The sequence below is a fragment of the Centropristis striata genome, chromosome 20, assembly GCF_030273125.1.
Source record: "Centropristis striata isolate RG_2023a ecotype Rhode Island chromosome 20, C.striata_1.0, whole genome shotgun sequence".
Lineage (NCBI taxonomy): Eukaryota > Metazoa > Chordata > Actinopteri > Perciformes > Serranidae > Centropristis > Centropristis striata.
The window spans coordinates 25,719,035-25,745,880 of NC_081536.1; the positions used below are offsets into that span (position 1 = coordinate 25,719,035).

At 40.1% G+C, this 26,846-nt stretch overlaps 1 protein-coding gene across 1 annotated transcript in view; it reads left to right on the plus strand.

Moving 5' to 3' along the window:
- The first annotated feature begins 426 nt into the window (after nucleotides 1–426).
- The window catches only part of fbxw4 (F-box and WD repeat domain containing 4), a 51,380-nt gene continuing 24,960 nt past the window's right edge, over nucleotides 427–26,846 (plus strand). The window contains exons 1-6 of the mRNA XM_059359865.1: nucleotides 427–734; nucleotides 3,469–3,564; nucleotides 3,919–4,104; nucleotides 4,994–5,126; nucleotides 5,931–6,016; nucleotides 25,356–25,421. Coding sequence (XP_059215848.1) covers nucleotides 550–734; nucleotides 3,469–3,564; nucleotides 3,919–4,104; nucleotides 4,994–5,126; nucleotides 5,931–6,016; nucleotides 25,356–25,421 — 752 coding nt within the window. The 5' untranslated portion in view covers nucleotides 427–549. The remainder of the gene's footprint in view (nucleotides 735–3,468; nucleotides 3,565–3,918; nucleotides 4,105–4,993; nucleotides 5,127–5,930; nucleotides 6,017–25,355; nucleotides 25,422–26,846) is intronic.

The window sequence follows — 26,846 nt, forward strand, 5'->3', positions numbered from 1 at the left end:
CTCAGGTTTTAATATATATTCTAAGACTTTTAATATATATTCTCAGACTTTTAATATATTATCAGGTTTTAATATATATATTCTCAGACTTTTAATATATATTCTCAGGTTTCAATATATATTCTCAGGTTTCGATATATATTCTCAGATATTCTCAGGTTTCGAATCCATATATATAATTATATAATACTTTTTAAAATATATATAAATATATATTTCACAAAAGTTTTCATCTTTTCATCGATTAAAAAATTAAGATGCCAATAAGCACGTGAGTTTGTTTGCCTGTTTGTTATAGTGGATCATCATCATCATCATCATCATCATGGCAGAACGGTGAGTCTTGCAAAAAGACGCACAGGACGCAATAGAACTCAGCAGCATACGTCATCACGCCCAGAAACGTAGGGTAGTCATCAGCTGTAGCAGGAATGGCTTCCTGTTTGCTATGTGCTGCTGCTGCTGTCTAAACATGACGTTTTTACGAAGCAGCGGGTAATAGGGGACATCACTCCGCAAACACACGGGCATGGTGCACCGGGAGGAAGCATGCTGTTAACCCAACTCCCAGAAGATGTTCTCTATCATATCTTGTCTTATTTGGACTGCAGATCTCTCAGTCGCCTGTCTCAAGTTTGTAAAAGTATCTACCGCTTCGTAAGCCGGGACGCGGTGTGGAGGAGGATTGCAAAAGAGTTCCTAAACACTGGAATTACCTGGAATGGGACGGACATGTAAGATAACAGTCGCACATTGATGACAGAGCTGATTTGTAGCTTAGCGTTAGCCTCAGCCTGAACTGTGTTGTGGTGGAGTGACACTGAGCTCTGATCATTCAACTGTAATGGCTTTAGACTTTAGTTCTTCCTGACGCTTCTGCATGCTGTCCACAGCCTTCAGCTCATGTTACCTGATCAGAAATAATTTCATAGACCACATTTCAACAGCATACACAGAGTGACCAAGAGGAGGAAGTCTGTAAAACATTCTTTTTAGCATTCAGCACCTTAAATGACATCCATTTTTGGGATGTGTTAGTGTTACCTGACAGACCTCATTCCCTGAGCTCAGGTGCTCTTTTAACACCTGTTCCTCACCCTCTATTGGCAATATACACACATTAACCTTGTGTTAAAATGACTAGTGCAGTGCCTGTAGGAAGTATGTATTCATATAGTGGGAGATTAAGTAGATTTTTCAATTATGGCCAAAGGAGGGAGTGTGTGAAAGTGGGATGTACAATGAAGTGTAATACGCTTGCTTGTTAACATGTACCCAAATAGCTGATATTGCATGCTCATATCAAATGATTATGGGCATTACACTAAGCAACATGAATGTCATCCCTTAATTACATAGTAATGCAACATAAGAAGTGAATAAAGCTAAATCTCTGCTTAACATGCTAATTGTGAATAACAGAATTTGCACATTACATGCAGACCACTACAACGTCTGCAACTCCATAAAACACTTACTTTTCATAAGGTACGCACACCATCCAGCACATAGAAATTGAACATTGATATTCGCTGGAAACTATTCAAATATTATTGTAAAATCGAACCTTGTTGCGCACTTTAAAACTCTGGAAGCTAGGTAGGCTAAATAGACTTACAGATCTGATGAGTCAGGCGTGGAAATTCAGAGTGAATTGTGTTACTGACCAGGTGTAGGCCTATCACACAATGGGGTGCACACCTTCTTGCCATGCGCAAGCCACATATGAAATCTTTGGTCAGTCTGACTAACGGTCAACGAGATATGCCCTAGACACACACACACACACACACACACACACACACACACACACACACACACATTCACATAGGAAAATGCAAAACTGTGATTAGGAAAAATCTTTAACCTAGACTGAGAACTAGACTAAGACCCTGTCAAGATCAGGTAATGAATTATGAGCCGCTGACACTCTTGACATCTTGATACCTTGACACACATTAGCACAAATCAGTTGACAGACAATGAGCCTGAAGCTTTCTGGCCCCTGCACTTCTGAGGACCAGGGGCAGTTGCCTTCTTTTTCCTGTCGGTAAAAACCCTGTAAGTTATTGGTTTCTGTCACAAATATTTTGAGAAACCAGTGTTAGCGTTTAGGGTTCATTTGCACATTTGCTGCATGGCCACTAAAAGTCTCAAAAGAATACAGCAACAATAATTAATTCATTAATTAATTACTGTTGCACTCAAGCCTGTCATCCAGTGGCAGAGTGGCGGCAGCCTCACAGATGCAGGTGATAGTATAATAGCACTTGTAGACCATACTGACACAGGGGGATTCCAGGGGATTCTCACAGTGAGACAGTTTCAAGCTGCATTACCTGAACGCTGTGCTACTTCTGCACACAGCCCCCACACCTCAGACAAACACTGCCTTGTGATCCACATCAGAACAGCTTCTGCCTCTCATTCAACTTGACAAGTCCTTTATCAAGCATGTCCAATGTCCTCATTCAGGCCTGTATTCAACTATCATTGAGATTCAGCCTGATGTACAGTCAATTTACATTTTAACCTTTTTCATAATCCAAACAATGTTATTATTGGGACAGTTCCAATGTAATCTGTTCACGGGCAGTTTAAGGATTATCATGAATTATGGACCAGGGGTTTTGAAAATAAATGAATTTTTAAAATTTTTATGTATAATTTTTCAGTATCGTGAGCACCACAAATGAAATTCATTCACCTCCATTGTATTAGACTGGGAGGAGTCTTGAACCTCTCAGTTCATTTTTCATTTTGTTAATTACCATAAGGCGTTATCATCGGGTGCAGACAAAAATGCTCCTCAGTAGACTACCACCAACTAGAGCAATTAAATGTGACCCCCCAACCAATCAGAGCAATGGATGCATGAGTGCATGTGATGCAGTGCTAAGTGAGACATGCAGGTCGGGGCGGTGCTTGGTCCGTTTTCAAGTAGGACAAATAAGACAAAGTTTGTCAAATTACAGGGAAACAGTCAATTAAATGTGTTTCTGAAAACATTTGATGAGAGAAATAGACAATGCATATATGCAAACATAATCAGTGCTGCATGTTTTGACAGTTTGATCTGAGATGCCAGTCATCCTATCAAAGCTGCTGATTTTCCTGGTGGGTGCCAGGCTGTCTGTAAGTAAGTCTGAATGGGAGAGCAACCAGACTCTTCTGTCACAGCGAATAAAACAAGAGCTGGGCATATTCATCTGCTTCCCAGGATACCATTTTATTCGAGTCAAAGAAGAAATTCTGCAAATGTATCTCTTAACTTCAGACAAGAGAAAAAAGTGACCTGAATTTGTAGTTTCTTTTTTTATTTAATACTTAAATATAAATCTGGGATGAATTTGTCATTTAAAATCAGTGCTCCAGTATGTCTAGGTGGGATGGGTATGTTTGCCATCATAACCAGCACAGTAACATCCAGTGTGGCCAAAGCATCATAATGTTAAAATGTCATTGCAGATATCCATTCATCCCCCTGAAGGAGAGAGTAAAGATAGCTCAGAACTGGTACTATGGGGTCTGCAGAAGGGCCATTCCTCTCAAATGGAAAACAAAGTAAGTGCTTTGCTTATACATTGTTTGAGGGCTGATCTGATCTTTTTAACTCAGCATCACTGAGACACTGTACACAGGGAAGTGAGAGTTCAGAGGGTATATACTACAGATGATGTGTTTATAATAAGGTATGTCCTCTAGGTCTAAGACCATTCCCCCTGCTCCAGTCTTTATGCTAAGAATGAGATTAATATTAATCTTGTTATATAACTCTTACAAAGACTGCAAGTAATTGTATCCACAAATGTAAAATGTGTTTTTTTTTTTTTGTTTTTTTTTTAGCTGGAGACGTTTTATTCATATTAGCTTTACAATCATCATTTCATTGACATTTCTTACATTTCTTATCTTCAGACTGTTGCCATGGTTACAGCTGGAGGGGAACACACTGTTTCTGTCCCAGGCTGGTGATATTGCAGCGTACCATCTGCACCAAGACTCTGGGAGGCTCCAGCGTAACCCATTTGAAATCTATTCTGGCCACACAGGTGATGTCTGTCGCTTTGTTGTGACAGACTCTCACCTGATCAGTGGTGGAAGGTACTGCTCATGCTCTTTTTGTTCCTCTTGTGACTTTATTTATCAAAATTAACATGCATTAGTCACATAACAGTCCCAGATCTTAAAGTAACAACTGGTATCTTCCGTACAGATTTCAATAAAGCTATTATATTTACTGTTTTTAATACATAAACACAGGTGAAAAAAGGCTTCTAGCTGTTAACAACTCTACAATGCTTCGGTGTTTGATAATCCATCAAGCTCATGGATCTGTCACTCTTCATTTTCTCAGTGGTATCTTGAACAACACAGCCATTTCAATAAGATACACATTTCTCAAGAAAGGGCTTTTCCCCTTCTGAATATGTCCTCCGCCAGTGGCTGAACAGCAAACAGAAAAAAAGTCAGACTCCATCTTTAAAAAGTTTAAATAAAGACATCAAAGGTCTTTATTTATCTGAGTTTCCTCAGTTGTCTGAGATTTCATTCACTCAGTTATCATGTGACCAAGTGAGCATGGAACTTCTTTGGCAGATGAAGGTCAAGAAAGGTGGTTGAAAGCTCTGCAATAGGCTAGAAAGTGTACCTTGAGTAAAGCTTTCATGTGCTGACCAGAGGCTAAATATCTTCCTAGAGCAGCCCTACACATGGCTGTGTATGTGACTGTCAGACTGACTGGACCTATTTTACCATCGCACCATGTGCCTGTTTTCAAACACTTTGTCATGGAGACTTGAGTGGTGCGTTTATGTTCTAATGTGCAATCCACACTGATTCCATCTGCATAGACAGCTGTTTAAATCACACACTGTGTTTGAACTTATTAACTGCTTGTTAATTGATGAATCAACTGCAGTGGCGGCCGGTGACTGTCCGGCTTGCGGCTATGATCCCTTTGTCTAAAATCACTCCCCTTTGTCTGTTACAGTGATAGCAGGATCCTGGTTCACAGCAGGAGAGTTCACATGTCGGTGGAGTTAACAGGTCACAAACAAGAAGTCAACTGCCTGGACTCTAAAGAGGGACTCATTGTCAGTGGATCCAGAGACAGAACTGCCCGGGTCAGGATACCTCTGTTATGCAGATTTATTCAAGTGCCGCACAGTGTCATGATGTGGACTAACGATTGAGGGGCGTTAACCTCATCGCTTTCAGGTTTCAGGTTTCAGGTTTCAGGTTCCAGGTTCCAGGGACATTTTTCACCCTGAAAAGCTCAAGGTCAGGGGATAGTAATGTGCTGCCACTGCTCCTTGCATGGTGTGTTCACTTGAGTGTAAAAAGGATGGGTTAAATGCAGAGGTTGAATTTCCCCTTTGTGGGATTAATAAAGTAAATAATCTTGATCTTAATCTTAAATCTAGTACTCTCAGAAAGTAGAGGATCTTTTGCGGTGGGGTTTGCTGGGATGACTGCCGCTGATTGGTCAAATACACACGCTGCTGCTTCAACTCGTGCCAATTTATACATAAAACAAGGAAGTGCTGTAGTATTAATTAAAGAGATTTTAGGCAGAGGGGAGGACATTACTTTTTGTTTAATCACATTAAAAGTGAAGTCAGGCTTTGGTGCCGGCCTACCAACTCATTTTAAAAATGAGAAAAAGCGAGATTGTGTTAGCTTGAAGAGAAATTGCTCCTTTCATTTATTCATTCATTACATCTAACTAGCCTAATTCAGCAGTAAATGTTGTCACAGAGCGGCAAAACCTAAGGTATATGTTTTTTCCGACATGTTTTTTAGACCAACAGGCGGGCACACTGAACGTTAGGAGTGTATTTACACCTGTGATCAGCAGTAGCCCTCCTCCTATGTCATTATAATCGACATTATTACATGTGCTTACTGGAGACTTTTGTTTTTTTTAGATTTGGACTTTGACTTCCAGATGCCCCAGACACACCATCCCCACCTATGACAGAGTGTGGTCTGTTGCTATTAGTCCTACATTGAGGTAAGCATTTGCTCAGAATCACTCACTAGGTTTTGGCTCTAGTGACTGAGCCATGAAGAGGTGGATAGTTGTGAAGAGGATCAGTCAGAGAGGCAAAAAGCTCTTCTTTAAAATCCCCCATTGATGTCATTGACAAACTCCTGAGAGAATGATTTGTCAACTGGTCCACCATGTTGGTATCTAACTTTAAGGCTAGCTTAAAAAAGCTAGTAATGTAACATGTTAATGGTGATGATCAAACTTGAGACCTCTTTTGTATTGAAGCCTGTTTTCCCATTGAATTATGTTTGTTGTGGAGCTAACATCTGTGGTTAGGCTTTCGGATGAGTTTAGCCTGATATTAAGGTAAAGACAGACTAGAGACTGTCTTGCGATGGCATCACACCAGCCGCAACGCCAAATGGGGCCAGAGCCCTGTATGTAACATAGCTGCAGTTACAGTAGTTACTGTATGTAACATAGCTGCAGTAACAGTAGAGTTACTGTATGTAACATAGCTGCAGTAACAGAGTTACTGTATGTAACATAGCTGCAGTTACAGTAGTTACTGTATATAACATAGCAGCAGTAACAGTAGAGTTACTGTATGTAACATAGCTGCAGTTACAGTAGAGTTACTGTATGTAACATAGCTGCAGTTACAGTAGGGTCACTGTATGTAACATAGCTGCAGTTACAGTAGAGTTACTGTATGTAACATAGCTACAGTTACAGTAGAGTTACTGTATGTAACATAGCTGCAGTTACAGTGGAGTTACTGTATGTAACATAGCTACAGTTACAGTAGAGTTACTGTATGTAACATAGCTGCAGTTACAGTGGAGTTACTGTGTGTAACATAGCTACAGTTACAGTAGAGTTACTGTATGTAACATAGCTACAGTTACAGTAGAGTTACTGTATGTAACATAGCTGCAGTTACAGTAGAGTACATTTTGGCTGCTTCGTCATCTGACAGGCTTGCTTTTTCTTGTCCTATCTGAGCAGCACCTGCAGCCGCTTTGTGCCTTTGGGGAGTGAGCCCCTCCCACTACGCTTTGCGAGTGCTTGCACTTGTGCTGTAAACATTTTTCAAAAATTTAGGGCACTAAAGGGCCCAATTCTGGCCCCCCCTCCCTAACTCAGGGTCTAACAACTGACCCGCTAGAAAACTGTTGCAACATCCAGAAACACAGACGACTTCTCTGGGCCTGAGCTCATCTGAGTTGATCTGATACAAACTGGAAAAGTGCGCTGTCTGACAAGTCCACATTTCAAATTGTTTTTGGAAATCATGGACGTTGTGTCCTCCATGCTATATAAAAAAAAAGGGAATATCCAAATTGTTACCAGCACACAGTTCAAAAGCATCTGATGTTACCAGGATGTGTTTGTGCCCATGGCATCATGGATAACTGTCACTTTTAATTCAGAATGAATATTTATTTACAATAAACACAACATTTTATTAGTTTGATGATTAAATATTTTGTCTTTGTACAGTTTTCAATGTATGTCATTTAGGGTTAGCAAATTGTCACACAACTTTTTTGGAATCTGAGTTGTTTCTCAACTTATTAATTTAGTTACATTAAATCAAATGCTGTCATAGATGCTATGGTATCCTCACTGTGTGGGCTTTGCTGTGTGATCTAGCACCCCTGCTGTTGATTTTATAGTTTATAAAAATATAGCTTACCATAAGTCTTAGAAGCCGCTCTGACAGGTATCCCATGTTTGGCTGGGGAGGCTGTGGCTCAGTTGGTAGAGTGGTCCCCCATTTATCAGAAGGTCAGTAGTTCGATCCCTGACCATGGACCTAATTGTCAAAGTATCCTTGGGCAAGATACTGAACCCCGAATGGCTCTTGAAGCTGCGTTCATCGGATTGTGAATGAATTCCCAATTTTATGCATTTTTTAACTTTCAAATTAATTCTGTGTATGTCTCACACCCCTGGTCTAAACAAACCTAATCTTTTGGCATACCTGGCCATGTCTGCCTGAAACAGCTTTAGGACCCTTTTTATGATACTGCCATGGTGGAACAATATTCCCTGAAACTTGTGTGTGTTGTGTTGTGGTTGTCTTCATATTTGTGCATTCCACCAGATAAAATAAACTATAAAACAATCATTTATTTAAATGAAACCACTGTGTTGGCACAGCGGGAAAAACATGTAAATGCACATACTGGTAAATGACATTGAAACTTGAAGAGTGCATCTGTTTTGGAACAGGTGTAACCCAACCCCATTGAAAAAAACAAAAAACAACAGCTCATTCTTAAACCCAAATGTTGTAATCCCCTCTAACTCTAAGCCTTATGTAAAACAGTAAAACCCAATCACCGTCACGTCATAGTTTGGTCCTTAAGCCATGTTAATACCTGAAGAAAAATGAAAAACATACCTTTTTTAGTCTAACATTATAACTCTTGCCCACAGGAAATAAGAAATGCAGTTTGTCAGCATACGCGCATGATGGCCTTCTCTGTCTGAGCCAGACATCGAAGCCTCTCTCACATCTAAGAGGAAGGGGCAGATTAACCACATCATTAATTCTCCAATTTGCTGGCTGAAATAGCAGACTGTGCCTCTGCCTGCTGCCCCCTCATTATGGAAACTACCTCTCACTGACCAGCGACCTGGTTAATTAAAAATCTTCTGGAAACCAGGTGTCAACTCACTGATAAACCTGTTCAACTAACTTCTGACCTGGTTTTCACCACAGCTGTTTCGACACAACCCTTGATGATAGTCACAAGGGATGTGCCAGAACATTAAATTGTAGAGAACGTGCTGACCAACCAGTGAGCTGCAACAGACTGTTAGGTCTGAACTAAAACAGGTGGGGTAAACTTCCACCAATTTATCTGTTATGTAACTGTTATTGTTCTATATGATGGTCATTATGCTCCTTTGTTTTTTTGATACAGTGATTATACAGTAATGGTCTTCAAATCAAGAATTTCATACAATAGTTCTTTCCACATTGAGCCACTGCAGAGTACATGTGCACAGTCCTGATCATGAGCCACTGTCCAAAGCACTTCGCTAGTTCAAGTTGAAGTTATGGGATACAATGCGTAAAAATAGAAATACATTTAATTATGGTGATTGCGATTTAACTGCAGTGATGATTTGCAGAAACACAGTGAATTAGTAGCTACATACAGCCCCATCTGTGTGTAATGCTCTCAATTGGAGAACCTCACTGATGCCACACAGTTGGTGGCATCTGGTGCACTTTCTTTGCTTTATTTCTCACTGATCTGATGAGTGGTGGAGCAGGCACAACTTTTGTTATGCAAACAGATGTTTAAGGGTGTTTCTACATCCATTTATGGTGAACTGTGGGTGTGGAAATTAGGCTTGTGCATGTTTGCCCAAGTTCACAATTTATAATAATAATAATTATTATTATAATAATAATAATTATAATAATAAATCAGATATCCCTAGAATGCTATGGAGGTAAAAAAAAAAAAAAAGGAACCCTTGACAGAAGCCCTAAAGGAGCTTTTTTCAGCTTCATCTCTATTCTTAAGTTTATCATATGCACAACTTTGAATAGATATGGTGTTATGCAATTGACACCCTGGCTGTATCCCAAAGTCAAGGAAGGATCCTCAAACGGCTGAATTTGAAGGATACTACGTCATCGACATCCGCCAAAGGACTGTCCCAATGTCCAGGATCCTCCGGAGGACAGAGTCCTTCTTTTGCCCAAATTCCAAGGATGCATGTGTGTATCCTCTGCGCACCCCGCGTACCCATAAAGCCTTGTGGACACAAGTATGCCGGTTGATTCAAAAGTGGTGAGCGAAATGACAGTTTATTTAGCTATGCATTCAGTGCAGTTAAATGTTGTCTGTTAGTGTATGGTCATGGTTAGAGAACAAAAAGACTTGGTTAAGTTTGGGAAAATACTTTAGGTTTCGTATTGACGTATGTAAGTCCATATAGAAAACCACATGTTTTAGTATAACTGTGCAAGACAAAATGCTGGAACCTTTAACTCAGAAATAAGATCTGTGTATTCCAGAAGAGATGCAGCATGCTTTTCTATCAAAACCACATGTTCAGTCCTTATTCACACAACAACAACCCTACTTCTCCTACTAGTACTACTACAATACAATACAATTTCGGGGAGATTACGGAATAATAGTTATTTTTATAATGTAATGTTATTCCAAAAATTGTGTTTTTAAATATCTGTTGAATATACATATAGTGTTGACAGTTGAACTTTGCTTTGCTGGTTTCAATTCAGGAGGCTAATTGTCTTCCCAGATGTACAACTCATGGCAGGTGTTGTAATTCACTTTCTTTGTGGCATTTGTTTGTACCATATGCCACTTTGACAGATTTTGTTAGATGTTTAAAGGTTAGTTCAGAGTGAATGGTGTCTCAATCCACAGCATACCTTTCACCAGCAGATTTAAAGCAGAGGAGCTAAATTGTTTACAGAAACACTTTGTCCCATATAAGTTAAATCAAGCAACATAAAGCACTTTATGTATACTGAAGTCCTACAACCAATTCCTAGTTGTAAGTAAACAATTATTAAAATCATCAGCAGATCAGTTGTTCTCTTGGCTACTTGCCATTTGTTATTTCCAGCTGAGTGGCATGAGAGCTTGTTGTCTGCTTCCTGTAGTTATGTGTGATATTTGGGCCATGTCTTAAAGAGAATGGTTGGATTTGATAATGACCAAAATGAATTGGCACTGTCACTACTGTTTTGACAATGTGTGATGCAGGCATCAACTAGTAGTCGTATGGTGTTGCTTACAACAGTAAGCAACGGTATATCATCAACCAAATGGAGAAAATCAATTTGTGTTGAACTGATAACATTACTCCATCTACCACACATGTACAGACATCAGCCCATCTCTGTTTCCATCTCTGTTTCCATCCGTGTTTCTGATGTTCCACTGGATATTATTTCAAGGTTAGTTAGTGAGGATTATTTGGACTGCAGTGAAATGCCAAGGTTAGTGCAGGACGGTCGCCCCCGTCCGCTGTGACTCGGAAAAATATTGATAAATATAGATCTTCTTCCGTCTCTTCTGTCCCTGTGTGGTCAAATCTCTATTGTACATAGTACGAAGCAGTTATTTTAACCACAACGCAAGAAACGCCAGAAAATGCAACAATTTATATTTTGTAATTATAATTCTGATCTGTAGCTTTACCTTATACGATCAGTGTGTACATTCCTTTTCCTACTTGCGTCAAAATTAATTAGTTTTCAGATGAATTTTGTATTTTTTCTTAAAAAAACTAAAAAAATATTTATTGTATTCAATTTCTATGAAGACGGAAACTGCTTGTGTGTGAAAGTGAAAATGTCAGGGTGAAATTGATCATTAATCAAATTAAATAATAAAAATTGCGTTTTTCTTATTTTTAAAGATATTTTTTATTTTTAAAGATATTTTTTTGGGCATTTTATAACTTTAGATTGTTAGGGGTGAGACAGAGGGGAAGACATGCGGGAAAGGGCTCCGAGCGGGATTCGAACTCGGACCGTCCGCTCACGAGGTATGCTTTCTACCAGGTGTGCAACTGGAGCAGCCAATGTTTTTCTTATTTCTTACCATCTAAGGGCCTTTTTCAGATTTATTATAGCTTATATTATGCTTACCACTAATTCTGTTGCGTTTTCCTCACCAAAAGCCTGCCTGTGTGTGACTGCAACAGGGTAGTACATGCAGATGGCAGCACCTGAGTGATGTGGAGTGCTAGACATTATCAATCCACCTAACGAAAGTCGTATGAGTGTAAGTATTAAGATCTGATACCCGTTTTGACCAAGGCAGTTCCAGGGTTCAGAGTCAGTGCCTAATCTCGACCCAGTTCCTTGCATTTCGACAGACAAAGACTCATGGCCAAGAACTGGTTCCACAGCAGCATTAACTCTCGTTACTCTCGTCACTCGTGTTTTCACTGAATACTTTTTTGGAAAGCAGCGGAGTGTTTTGGCTACACCCACCAGTTAGTTTCCCTCGGGCTCTTCCCATACAGGTACTTTTGTAGCAGCTAACCAACGTCTGAATGTCTGAATGTGGCAACAGACTGACGCAGCAAGCTGTGTTGCCAACTTAGTGACTTTGTTGCTTTATTTAGTGACTATTCAGACCCATCTAGTGACTCTTTTTAAAAAAAGTGACTAGCGACAAATCTAGAGACTTTTTCTGGTGTTAATAGAGACTTGTGGAGACTCATTCCTACTCCTCTTAACGAGTTGCAGGCACCGTCCCAAAGCACTCACAAGCGGCCCAGTTCTCCCGTAGCAGTCTCTCCCAGCTGCAGTCAGCAGAGCAGGAGCTGTTAACCCCTCGGTGTCCAGTTTGCACCAGTCTGCAAATGAATCACACATGCGCGAAATTGCTGCCTCAACTGCATCCAATCAGCGTCGACTAGTCAGTAGCGGCTCAGAAAAGTACCTACCCGTGGCAGGTACTTTCTGAGCAGGCTACTGTTAGCAGGCCTGCGCAATCTGAACCAACTGCGAACCAGCTCCAGCACCAGCCAAGGACAAGAACTAGGTTTGAGTGAATGCCAATGTACACGACATGTACAGCTCATCTGTGCAGCTCAGCTTGATCGATATGGACGGCAATTACATTTTATGTAAGAACGCTAGCCCAGCAACGCTACTCCACTAACACTAGCCCGCTAACATAGGCGTGTTAGTGCTAGCCCATACAAATCACATTGCAGTTAAACAAATCAAATCAAATAAATAATACACGTTTTAGATGGTCTTGTTGGTCATGATAATCCCAACCCCAAGCCCCTGACGTAAGTGGTTCATGGCTTAAGACCAGCAAAGAGTTAGTGCCGCTCTGGAACCAGTTTTCCTGGCCGAGGGCTGGTTCTTTAGCAGTCAAAAAGCGAAGAAGTGGATCAAGGTTGGGCACTGGAACTGCTTTGGTTATATTAGTGGTAATTAGGGTTGCAAAATCCTGTCAATTTTCAAAGTTGGACATGGGAATTGGCAGGAATTTATGGGAATAAACAGCAATAAACTGGGAATTTACAAAATTGAAGGTTTGACCCTTAATAGGGAACTTAAATATAGTTGGGGAAAATATATTTTAGCGTAATCTTGACTAAAACAACCAGATTTCATGCAGGTATACTTGAATATCTGTTATTCCTCAATCACAGTTAGGTGTTAGGGGTTAGGTGACTTGGACTGCCCAATATATTATATTTATCTCTCCATATTTTGTTTGTGGTTTATTTTATACATGTTTTTTTTTTATCTAGGATATGTAAATATTCTCTTTCCACATTTCAACTTCAATGTTTAATCTTCTTGATAATTAAAAGTTAATTACTCTTGAAAAGGATGTACTTGGATTATTATGCTCTATTATCTTTATAATGGTGGCATAAAATGGTCTTAAAATGACATCAACAATAATATTTATCATGATATTTTCTGGGACAATATATTGTCCTAAAAAAATGTGTTATCGTGGCAGGCCTGGTCACAGGATGTTGGGCAGAACGCCATGCTGGTACAGCCATGCTTTAAAGTTTTGGTAATCCCGATCTTAGCCAACTCTGCATGTCAGGTGGATCAGGCTGATGATGTATCCCTCAGAGTGCTGTTCATCACAGCTTTTCTGTGATAAAGAAGTAACTTGACTGTTATTTGAGCGACAACCATTATCTAGATATCAGCTTTGATTTGACAATTTGCAATAAATTCAGTGAGTGATGAAGCTCATGGCTGTGTCTCTCTGCCTCTCTCTGCCATCTAATAGTTGACTGAGGTGTTTCCTGCAGACCCTGCTGTCATTCAAACAAGACCCAACAAGTTAAAGTGTGGGCTGGGCAGCTGCAGATGATGTGTGGTGGCAGGTAAGCTTTCACACTGAAACATGGCTGATTAGGTTTCTTGGACAGGGCAGGTTTTGAGCTTAGCATCTGACCGGTGCTCATCCAGCTCATAGTTATCTTCGGTGGACATTAGATTTGGTTTGAATTGGAAAATATCTCATTAGCTCACTCTCACTTTTACTCTGGGTTGTCAGTCTATATCCGTGGTGCTGCCCGCTGCTTCTAAGTATAACAATGGTGATGATAATAATAATAAAATTAATAATAAGCTTTCAAACATGAAATGCAGCACAAAGTGCTTTACAACAAAGAAAAATACAAGCACAAAGTGCTTCACATTGAACAGACATAAAAAACAACAACATATAAAAACATTAAACGCATTCAATTTATAAAATGGAAGTTAAAAATATAGATATAAAACATGCAGACAGAGCAACTTAAGTACTTTACAATTGTGTGTGTTGGGTCTGTTCCGTGTGCACACATTTTTTTGCTTACTTTCCCGATGAACACAAATCTACAGACCGGTCTTGTCTTATTTAATTAATTCCACAATAATTCACCCTGGAAAATCTTCTCAAGGAACAGAATTGCAGGTTGCCCAATCTGGTTGAATCCAATATCATACTGGCCTGGACAAACCCCACAAACTGCAAGGTAAACTGTATTTTAAAAACATAATGCAAGCATTATTGCACATTGTTAACAATTACAGTCCTGTGAAATAAGAAAAGGTGCAATCCTTTTCACCAGTCTGTCAGGTATTTGCATGTTAATGGAAAATATTTTTATACAATTAAAACAATTAATACAAAAAATACAGCCCTGTGAAATATGAACCAGTGAAACCCTTCTCCCAATAATAAAGCAGGCCTTTGCCTGCTCATTTGACTCTGATAGCCACTCACACCAAGCAGCATAGAGCCAGTAATGTCCCACATAGCCCTGTGCCAATTTCCTGCCAGACGAGGCGGGTATCCTGACTTGGAGCTGGGGTGGGGCTTGCGAGGGGGGTACGCTACATTGATCACTAGTGCAGAGAAGGGGGGCTGGGTAGAAGCCAGTGAAGGGAGAAGCTACCCTAAAGAGAGGTGAGAGCGAGGAGGGGGTTACAATTGTTTTGTCTAGAATTCCTCAAGCACAACTACAAAGATGTAGCAGGGGCCAAAAGCGCTTTTGAAAGTTTCCAAAAGGAGAAAATGATTGTTGGATAAACCGTCCCCAATTCGCCACTTTCTCAGCACCACAGGGGGAGGACGACCTTTCACCTCCAGTATCAAAGTACAGGGTGACGCCACAGCAGCCACCCAGCCAGCCAGAGCCAGCCCTCTCTGACTGCACCCCCACCACCACTGCCACCACCACCCAACCTCACACTCCAATTTCACCCCCACTGCTCTGCCCCACTCAACCGCAAGAAAAAGCCTGAAAATCATGTCTTTCTCTTTGGTCTCTCCCGAGCCGTCCCTGTGGCTCAGGAGTCAAGAATTCAATTAGTTAAAAAAAGAGAAGAAAAGAGCGAGGCTGCAACAATGCAGCGATAAGGGGGCAGAATGTGCGTTCCCACACGCTAAATACAGGGCGCTTTCCCTGGGGCCCACAGAGCCAGAGGACCTGCACCGCAGGAGGCGAGAATAATCACAGCTCCCTCTGAACCCCCTCATTACACACACACACACGCACTTTACATTCCTTACACACATAGATAGCTTCATGCAGACGCACATTACAGGCAGACATTCCCTTGAAGAGAGGCACACCTTGCAGACACCCCACACTTACTACACACATAAACACACAAAAACTCATACACACACACAACCTTCAGTACATAAAGACTGCTCATTATACACTGGGCTCATACAGGTGTTCTCAGGTCTCAGGTTTACCAGGGATGTGTGTTTTCATGTTACACACACTTTCCCTCATGTTTGACATGATCAAAACACTAGCAAGTGTCCACATCTGTTTCCCAGTGTTCAAACCATCTCACAATAATATATGATACAGCATGTCATACAGATAACATGCCTGTATTTTCGTCAAACTGGATCATTCTATCGTGACAAGGTAGAACTAAGTAAAGTATATATATATATATATATATATATATATATATATATATATATATATTAGACTTGTGCAAGTCCACAATTCTCTTCCTGATATCTTGGTTGATTTCTTTTGACTTTCCCATGATGTTACACAAAGACACAGTGTGTTTCAGGTGTGCCTTAAAATACATCCACAGGTGTGTCTCGAATTAACTCTAATGTTGTCAATAAACCTATCAGAAGCTTCCAAAGACATTATTCTGGCATTTAGCAAATAGAAATAATTTTGGTAATCCTAACGGACCTAAAACAGGAAAAGTGATTGTCTGATTTCATGTCAGACAGTGAGAAAAAAAGCATATGTGTCATTTTATATAGTGTATGTAAACTTCTGGTTTCAACTCTCTCTCTCTATATATATATATGATATGTCATTGACAATATTAGCTGTCTTGCTTGTCTTTTCATCACGGTAAATTGATTGAATTGATTGATTTGACTCTTTGTCTGACAAAACCATTTCAAGGTAATTTAAAGACATTTTGGACTACATGAAAGTTCCCTGAGAGTGATAACAACACGAAGCCCACCGCAGTCTGAAGCCCTACTAACAATATTTAGATTTTTTTAAAGTTCAATCTCAGTATAGAAAACAATATAGAAAAAATATGCAAAATCATATGTTGCTCAATGCAACACTGTCCACTGTATGTGTTTATTAATATAAACAGAACTAACAATGCAATGCTGTCCTCACACAGCACAATGTTGGGTTTTTTATTTAATCAGTGACTGAATTAATTCATTTTGTTCTGTAGTGAGTGTAGGTTTACAGGTTTGTACAATTAAACCTTATTGAAAAATCACTGTACCCAAAATACATGTACATGTGTGTAGAGACCCAGGCCCTGTGGAGCCCTAACAGCGTGGGAGTGTGAGATGTGTACTGGCAGCAGTGTTATTCATACAGCACATTATTCTCATGATGGTCACTCCCACTGAGCAGGAGAAGCTCTGTGATCACTGAGGCTCTGCTTCTAATGGATCCCAATATAAAAGTTGTCGGTCACGCTCCTCGCTGACCCCGACCATACAAACACTTGTTAGAGACCTCCTCTCACAAACTCACACCCACATGTCAACAAATGATTGTGACTTTAACTTTTGTTTTCTCATTTCACTCCAAACGCATTCTTTTAAAGCATTTATTCACTGAGTGATGTTCAGGAGGAGAAAGTCCAACAATTTTTTTTCTTTCCTGGTATTTACAGTGTTTAAGCTTGTTGCAGTCAAGTGTGTTCCCTCGGGGCATTTCAAAGTGCCCATTAATTAGTAAACATAAATCTGTCAGACCAGTCAGTCTAAGTATCAGTGGTTGCATCATGTCGTTCAGGACATTTATTTATTTCTCATTGTGTTAATAATCTCTTTTTAAAGAGGGAACTGTGGTACACAGAGTCACATGGTTTCTAGTTTGTCAGGTGTTCCACATGGTCTTGATTATGAGTCCCTAGTATTTACACTGAGCAGTATGGATAGGACAGTATGCTGAGAATATTGTAGCATCCGTTTAGTTTTTTATGAATTTAAAACAGTTCTTATAATCAGTTTTTTGTTTGATAAGAGAATATATATATACACACTACATCTACTGTATAATATATATGTTACATATTTTATAGTAATATGAGCATTTTTTTTTTCAAACTAAAAACTAAATGACATTAATTATATGAAAAATATTATAGCCAGGGCATGCAATTTCCACATTTGAATGGTTTCATTGTCCATGAATATATTTTGATATACCACAATGATTAGTCCAGTGTGAGTAGTCCAAATAAAATGTCTAATGTATTATCCTGATATACTCACATTAAACATATCTGTGTTTCATTCAAGACTCGTCAGAAGATTAAAATAATTTATTTGACATATTTGTGATGACATCATGCTACAGTCATGTACAGTACCTTATCTTGTAAATGTCATTACTTTACCAAATGTGACATTGTTTTGAGATAGATGGTATTTTCATAGCCCTGACAGTGAGCCGCTAGCTAACATTATCGTGTTGTAGTGTCTGCTGTGGACGGTTGTGCTGGGTCCCATTCTGTTCCAGCCGGGTGCACAGAGCTGAGGGGCCGGCTGAGGAATGTCCTGGTGACCCTACACACAGGAGACACAAACAGAAGCCAAAAGGACATAGGGGGGTAGGGACAGGACAACAGGGTCGAAGTGTGTGTATGTGTGTGTGTCCATGCGTAACAGTGTGAATTTGTTAGAGAGTGCATGTTTGTGTGCATGCATATGTTTGCCCATGCAAGTAAGAAAGGGCTGAAGGGAGCAAAGAAGAGCAGGCTGAGAGAGAGAGAGGCAGAGAGAGAGAAAGACACAGAGAGAGAGAGAGAGAGAGAGGGGATTGCCTCCCTCTGTGACTGATATAAAAGCATCATAACCCTTTGAGCTCAGACATATTTAGAAAGCAGATAAAAGCACTTTTTACAAACTAGATACACGTCAGACACAAAGGCCGGGGTCAACCGCAACAAATTAACAACCCTCTTTCTGATGGGAGGTGGGGGGTGATGGGGCAAAGCTAAACCGCCCCTGGAGTCCATAGCCAAATGCCTCCACATTCCCAGAGCGGGGACTGCTCGCATTCATGTGTAATTGGTCCTCGGGCATGGGCTGAGATAAATACTGACTTACTTTTTGTGTTTGTATTGTCCTTTTAATAGAAGACTTGTCTGGAATTCCCGAGTTCCAGCAAGAGTCAAGACGGCCATCATGAAATAATTTAAATCATTTGTCACTCAGGGTCACAGTCAGATTCCGCACCTTGAAATTTATATTTTGATTAATTGTCATTTATCAAGTGTTGGCAAACATTTATTCCTTTGCTTGTTACATCACTGTAAAGTAAATTATCTTTGGGTTTTGGACTGGAGGTCATGCACTGAGCAATTTGCCCATTTTCAAATTGTGATCAACATTACTTTATCATTTTCTCATCACTGACATTCTGTCTTGAATGATGTTTGTTTGAGTATAGCCAAACACACAATGCAGGAGTTCTATTGCCACACTGCTGCATAGCTATATTGACAATAAAGGGTTACTCAGCAGTTTAGAGAACAGACCTGCTCTTCATCCAGTTGCTGAAAATCCAGAAATCTCCAAAATTACAGAAACTCAAAAAGTTTTTGATGCCTAATCAAAGCATGGATTTTTCTGTATTGTTCCAGAGATCAATTTTTTTGACCATTTTATCCATTCTCAATATGAATAAAATTGAATAATTCAGCACCAAATGTGTGTAACAAATGCTTTCAAACCAAAATGTTCTCCAACAACTTATGGGACATAGTTGAACATATATAAATATTAATGTTCTGAACCTTCATACACCTTAATATGTTTAATTAATTAATTAATTAATTCATGTTTATTAGAGATCTTGTCCCAAAATAACTTGACATACAGTGTTGAGCTGCATCTCAAATAAATTATCAGCTTCCAGCTTTCAGATGATGTCAACCCCTTCTATGTGGCATCTACTGGTGACCTGCTATCTCCCCTTAAACATGCACGGCCCACAACCCCTAATTTTCAATAATTGGGGGCTGTATGTTAACAGGTTGTAAATGGTGATTTAGTGTGGATGGTGTTGTGTCCTAGATTAGTGCGTAGGATTGGGAGGCCTTAAAAAGTTAAGACCTCCTGTAGTATCTAGCCATGCAGAAATATTTTGTTCCCTTGATGAAATATACCTCCAACTGCTTAACAGCTGAGAATATTTTACCTGGCTTAAACCTGTACTTCCCCTTTGTTTCATAAAGGTAGGTGGTTCACATATGCAGCAGAACAGCGCATGGTGGAAATAAAATGCTGGATGACATTTGCAACTGAAAGATCATTCTTTGCTACTTTAAATACATGTGTTATGTGCATTTAAGTTGAAATATATTATTATTATTATCCATACATTATTTGATTTACATTATCTGTCCATGTCCAGTATAAAAACAATACAATATACAGTTGTTATATAATATAATAATGTGTTTGTCGGGGGCTCATTGTGCAGTTAGCCATGTTGGCTCACTGTGTGCAGGCTGCATGGGTTTCCTCTCACAGTCCAAATACATGAACACCTGACTGACTGTATAATGCAAGTGTGAATGGTTGTCTGTGTGAGTGAGCCCTGTAAGAAAGAAATGTGAAAATGACTGGATGATTTGTTAATCACATGACTGAAGAAACTATGACTTTATAGTTTGCTATATCTCTGCCCTCTCCACCCTCCGCCCCTCAGTTTGAAGGAAATACATTGTCTTTGTGCATTTTTCAATTAAATTTGTTTAATTTATGTTTTATACAACAAGGTTGTACACCTTGTGGAACACTCGGGACAGTGATATGAACATAATGTTAATTGCATCTTCTACTGTTGTGCAGTTCCATCTCCAACTCATCTTACTGCTACTGAGTAAGGACTATTCTTGCGTTTTCCTACCAAAAGCAGCAATGCATTATGTTAGAGGCCTGCGTCAAAGGAGAACGTCAGGTGATATAGTCTAAAATTCCATAAAGTCTGTGAAGAAAGAAGGTTCAGGTTGATGGATGGGTCCCAGGAGAATGCTGTCTCACCTGAATTTACTGGCATACTTCAATAATGTAAGAAATGCAACAAACTGAATTATTTTAACTCACTTACTAAACCTAGCCTAACATGTTTCTGTTGGCCAAATAGCTTCCCCGCTACAGGGTTCATGCAGGTGCAGTGATTGCTCATGCTGTTGGGCATTCATTAGAGAGCGCACCAAAAATGGGCAAAATGAATAGCTTAGATTGATCAGTAATAATAAAAACCAAAGCACACCGCCTCATTAACAGTAAACATTTGATGATTTTCCACAAACTGACACAAAGTCTGACATAGGGATGCACGATACTGATACCGATATTTTTTTCCCGCATAACTAATACCCACAATCAGGGAAAATTAGGCCATTTTCCAAATTGACATAATAAGAAAACATAACCTGTGTTCACTGGGAACATGTGAAAAGTGAAACTGTACAGCAATTAAACCCAAATTGAATAAAACTACATATACCTTACAGACTGCTGCTTAAATTAGAATTTAACTTAAAACAGGAGCCCAATTTGTGACGACTCAATCTGCACTGTGCAAACAAAATCACAAAAAGTACAAAAAAATATAAGCTTCAGTCCCTAATCAGAACGTAAATAAACAGGTGGGCTCAGACTACACTGCACAATTCTGTGAGCTACAAACAAGGTGCAACAGAGAGGTGATGTGCACCCCATTATTTAATCAGTTCATTATATCGGCGAATATCGGCGTGTTGGCCGATGTCCGTTCATTTTTAAACCAATATTGGCCGATACCGATAACATGCCGATAATATTGTGCACCCCTAGTCTGACACAATTGTGGTTAAAACCTGAATGGAAGGGTTCCATGCTATTGCTGTGGATTGAGCTGGGATCAGACAATATGGTGATAGTCTGGACTCAGAAGCATGTCAGTGGTGGTCTTGGTAAAACGGGTGCTCCCTCTGTGGTCAGCGTGTTGATCTGGCGCTAACAATGTTGGTACTGTTGGAATTAACTCCTGGCTATACTGGGCATGTCTGTGCTTTAGCCTTTATCAAAGTGTGTTTGCATGCATGAAAATGGTGTGAATGTGTGTCTTTGTAACAGTGATTTGTTTGTGTGTGTGTGTGTGTGTGTGTGTCTGTGGCTGTGTCTGTGTGTGTGTGTGTGTGTGTGTGTGTGTGTGTGTGTGTCTGTGTACATGGCTGGGTTCCCACTGAGGACTCAGTTAAGTTTGTGTGACCCTGCCACACAGGCGCTTAGATAATACAGCCAGCTGATGAGGTTACCCAAACGGCAGCAGAGGCCCAGCATGCTGCTAATGATGAGAGGAAAAGTGAGGAGTGGGGGGGTAGTCAGAGATATGACTGTGTGTGTGTGTGTGTGTGTGTGTGTGTGTGTGTGCATATGTGTGTGTTTAGGGGGGATGCCTGCCCCACATTAGGCGAGAGAGGCTCTGACCTTAGCAGCTATAATATCAGTGCGAGCTCTGACCCCAAATCAAGCCCAGTTAGCCCTTCAGCTGGGTGAGAGAGCTCGGGGAGATGCAGGGGGAGTCGTTCTTTCATTGTATGGCTGGTGTCCTCTCTGCTGCCTCTGCCAGCACCACGGCCCAGTGAGGGGTGAGTAATGTGAGTAATGGAGAGTAATAGGGTCCAGATAGTGATTGTGACCGTAACCCTATTGTATCCTGTGTCAGTGAGTCAGAGGTCACCCACCGCACATACTGGTCCCGGCCCCACCCGACCCATTTGGGCCATAAATGAGTTTACCCAACACTAATTACAGAGGGCCTGCTAGTGGGCAACACTGCTTAATGGGCCTGACAGCTGCCTGTATGCCGCACTTAGAGGTCCTCAGCATCCCTGCACCCACCAGCCCTGTCCTGCCAAACCTTTAACCCCACCAGCATATCCCACTCCTCACCACACCCCTTGGCAGTACATGCATGTGTTAATGTTAACAGCATCCCTCAGTCACAGCTCTACTGTTTGAAATGCTGCGTAGCCCAATTAAACATTCGACCACCTATAGCACACTAAATTCCACTTGGAGGTGAAACACTTTAAAGTTTCTTCTCTATGAACAGCCAGTGTGGACAGCCAGAATGGACAATCAGTATGTGCAGCCGGTGTGGACAGTCGGTGTGAACAGTCGGTGTAATCAGCCAGTAAGGTGCAGCCAGTGTAAACAGCTACTATGGACAGCCAGTTTTGATAGGAGGAACAATTACAGCAGCCAATTTAGTGAATATTTGACTATTAAGGTATGGTATTAAGATATGCTACATTTTATATTCTGATGAGATGCAGCCCCTTAGATAATAGTTATTATCATCATTGTTGTCCTGGTGCTCTGAACAAAATGCAAAGTATATTTCAGCAACCTTTTCCAAAATTAAGGAAATCTGCTGTTTTGTATGTTGCAATTTATTTTATTTTAAAATGAAATTCTTTGTTAGCTACGTGTCAGGATGTTCCACACATAGCAGACAAAAGGAAAGCAGCCCTGGTTGTCTTGCTTAAATGAATGTACACACTCTGCTTACGTTCTGACAGTGTTTTGAGCTGCTCTACCACAGCTGAAGCTAATAGCTTCCTTCCCTTCACTGTGGTTTACAGGCAGGGAGTCAACCCTGGGGTCAACATAAATGTGGTTTCTGCTCTGAGTATACATACATACAGTCAGTTCCGCAAACAATCCTTGGGGTTTTCTTATACCCACACATATCTACAATTCTGTGCAAAAGTCTTAGGCAGGTGTGAAAAATGCTGAAAAGAATTGATGCTGGTTTGAAGTCAAAGGGTGGTCACACCAAATGCTGATTTGATTTAGATTTTTCTCCTGTTCACTCACTTTGCATTTTGTTAATTGATAAAAATACATTTTACACATTTTTTTCACACCTTCCTAAGACTATTACACAGTACTGTGTATAAGGTAATGCAGTGTATCTGCAGATTGCAAATGACCTGACAACTGCATGGTTAATCCCTAAAGGAATACTTACCCTCAAGATAAACATATTTAAATCAATTATTCAACTATACTGTGTGTTACCTTGAATTCTTGAAAAGAATGTTGTTTTTCTCACATGCCTCCACAATGAACAGAGAATGTGAAAACGTGGTAAATCCTTTATATTTTTTGTTGTAAATGGGGGCTGCATTTAATAACAACAAACCTACATCTAAATATATCTCTAAGACAACCTATGCAGTTTCATCCAGTCACCCAGACTCACATGGACTTGCAGCGTGCCTGCACTAGCCTTAGACGGTGCTGGCAAAAGTGTTGTAAACTGTGGGATTTTGGCAAAAATGCATGTGTGTGGGAAGGGGTGAGAAAAAAAAGGAAGGGTCATTTTTGCATGAAGTCTCTTCCTTTTAGGTCATTTATCAAGTAATTTTGTAAAGAATAAGTCTATTTTCAGTTCCACTCTTTTGGACCCTGTTGTTTTGGAGTTTTCCTTTTGGCTCACCAAAACTGGGGCTGAATATCAGCCCTGCAGCGTTGTTCATGCTGAAAGTTACAGCTCTGTTCACTGACTTCAGAGTTACCAGTGTGTCCTTCTTACTTCTCTATACACGTTTATTATTTATCTATGCTTTCATCTACAGTATTCCAATCCAGCCAATAGCCCTTCAGTACCTATCTGTGTATAAAAGGTGGGCCCTCCCCCCTGTCCGTCAACCCTGTAGGAGGGCACTAAGCCCTGAGAGTCAGCCCAGCCCAACAGAAGCCCCCCTACCACCGGCACCCCTGGGCACCACCCCACCTTCTGCATAGCTTCTAACATCCAAACACACCCAGTTAGCCCTCTGTCACAGTGCTCCTCCCCGATCCTTTCACTGCTCTACCCCCCCACCCCAACCCCACCCCCCCACCTCACCTCTCCACATGCGTGGTATTAACTGTGCATAGCTAGGCTGCTAATTCCAACCTGCCACCTCAATCAAAGGATCATGACTGTTGTAGTTTTCTTCTCTTTTCTTCAGCTGGATGGAGGCAGGGAGGTGTGTGTGTGTGTGTGTGTGTGTGTGTGTGTGTGTGTGTGCGCTCTCTCCATCCTCAACCACTGAAGTGCACATATAACATGGGAACATATGGGGGACGAAAGTTGTGAATGATGTTGAGATGTTGTACACTGCACTGTTAACTGTTGGTGGATCAAGTCTGTGAGGTAAATCCATTGAATACTTAACTTGTAACAGTAAGTATGAATGGATACAGCAGGCTTAAAAATGAAGTGTGAAACTGTGCTTAATGTCTGTCAGTAGCCCCTTTCATAGTGCGGTCCCACAAAGGGCCCGCTATATTGCCGGAAAGATCTGTGCCGGCTTTTCGCCTTAGGGCGTTCATAGTGATCCCGCAAAGGCGTGATATTGTCATTCAGATTACATCTCTGAGGATCAATCCTTTCTATGTTTTTATATAATTTTTAATTAAAGTTGCAGTTGGACTGATGGTCATTTCCACTTTATTTGTACAAAGAGATACATCTATTAAACAAAACAGTAATTGAAAAACAACAAATGAATCAGTAATGATAATAACAGGTAGTTGTGTGCACTGGTCAGAGATACAACTCACAAGGAGACGCACAGTTGCCAAGTGGTCAAGCGGGTTAAATTAACACAGGCTTTCCACATGTATATGACAAGATCCAGAGGACATCATATTTATGTTATTGTTATTTTTCAGAGTTTGAGTTCAGCTGGTTAAAGTTGTGTCTGTAAAACTAATAATCGTGTGTGTGTGTGTGTGTGTGTGTGTGTATGTGTGTGTGTCTTCTGTCTCTCTATGCACAGATCCTTTGTAACAGGCACTGCATGCTGCGAGAACTATTCTCCTCTTCGCATCTGGGATGTTGAGCGGTAAGTCAAGAAGTTGCTCTGACATGCTGTAGCATTTCTGTACATGAAACACATGTGAGATGTTTTGAGATCCCACATGCTTGACTGAGAGGGACAACGTGCAAACAGTGATGCAGCCTCTGTATTGGATATTACATGCAAAATTATACAGCCCATCCCAAGCCAATGCACAGTGGTGTGTTTGTATGCACTGAGATGGACAATATACAATGTAAAAATAATAAACTATTAATTATAATGTAATTGTTTGTTAATGGTAAAGTAACTATAAACTTACATTAATATACCATCTATTTGTCATTTATAAATGATTAGATTAGTTAAACATTAATAAATTATGTATTTGCCATTCTAAATGGCCTATATGCGGTTTATAAATGATGATTAAACATTAATAAACTATCTGTTTACCATTTATAAATGATGGCTATTGTAAAGTGTTACCATTATAAGTAATCAAAGTGTTAAAAGGTGAATGTGTATATTTTCACATTCAGCACCAGAGTAGAAGGTCTTTAAGACCCTCACACTCCTGTTATCTGAGGTACTGAATGTGTGGCGTTGCCTTATTTCCCTCATGTCTGCCAACAATGTAAGGTTCTCAGTGATGGGTTCTCCCAGGTACCAGAAGGTGCTCCCCCACTAGTGGAGTGGTGTTTGCCCATTCTCAGGGGTGTATATTTCCTCTACTGCTTCCTCCCAAAGTTCAAATCCAGCTCCTTTGTTTTTGCTGACGTTTTTTTAGAATAGCCTTTATTGTCATTGTATATATACAACGAAATTGGAGTGCAACTCCCATTGGTGCAAATAAGAAACTCAAAATATATATTTACATACACGGTAAAAATAGAAAATAAAAATAGAATAAATAAATAAATAAAATAAAACAAAATAGACTTTTTACATGGGCTGTGCTTAAAAATGTGTCCTCAGATATTGTTCAGTAAATTGTCCTTGTGGAGTTCAGTTCAGAGATAGCCCTAGGGAAAAAGCTGTCTCTGAACCTGCTAGTCCTCACTCTCTCACCTTCTGTCTAATTCTGTTTTCCACTTTAATTTAGAATAAACATTGAATCTTTTACAGATGTCTGTAAAAAATGTTCCAACAAATGTCATTGATTACCTATCACTTTCATCAAATAGTGTCAATAGCACAATCTTTAGAATAGCACAATGTCCTAGGTCACATAATACAGCAATGTCAAACAGTGGTGAGCAACATTGTTTGATTGGGTATGGACAGTAGACACATCCTCAGCAATATCAATGTGCTGTCTAATTGTCCCTCCCAATATTTCTGATGTCAAACTATCTTGTCAATATAACGTCAACGTGAAGAGCTGCCAGGCTTGACTGTTTCCTGCAAAAAAGTGTGCCATTGATATGATACATGTGAGAGACTGAGATATGAGGGACATGAACCAGC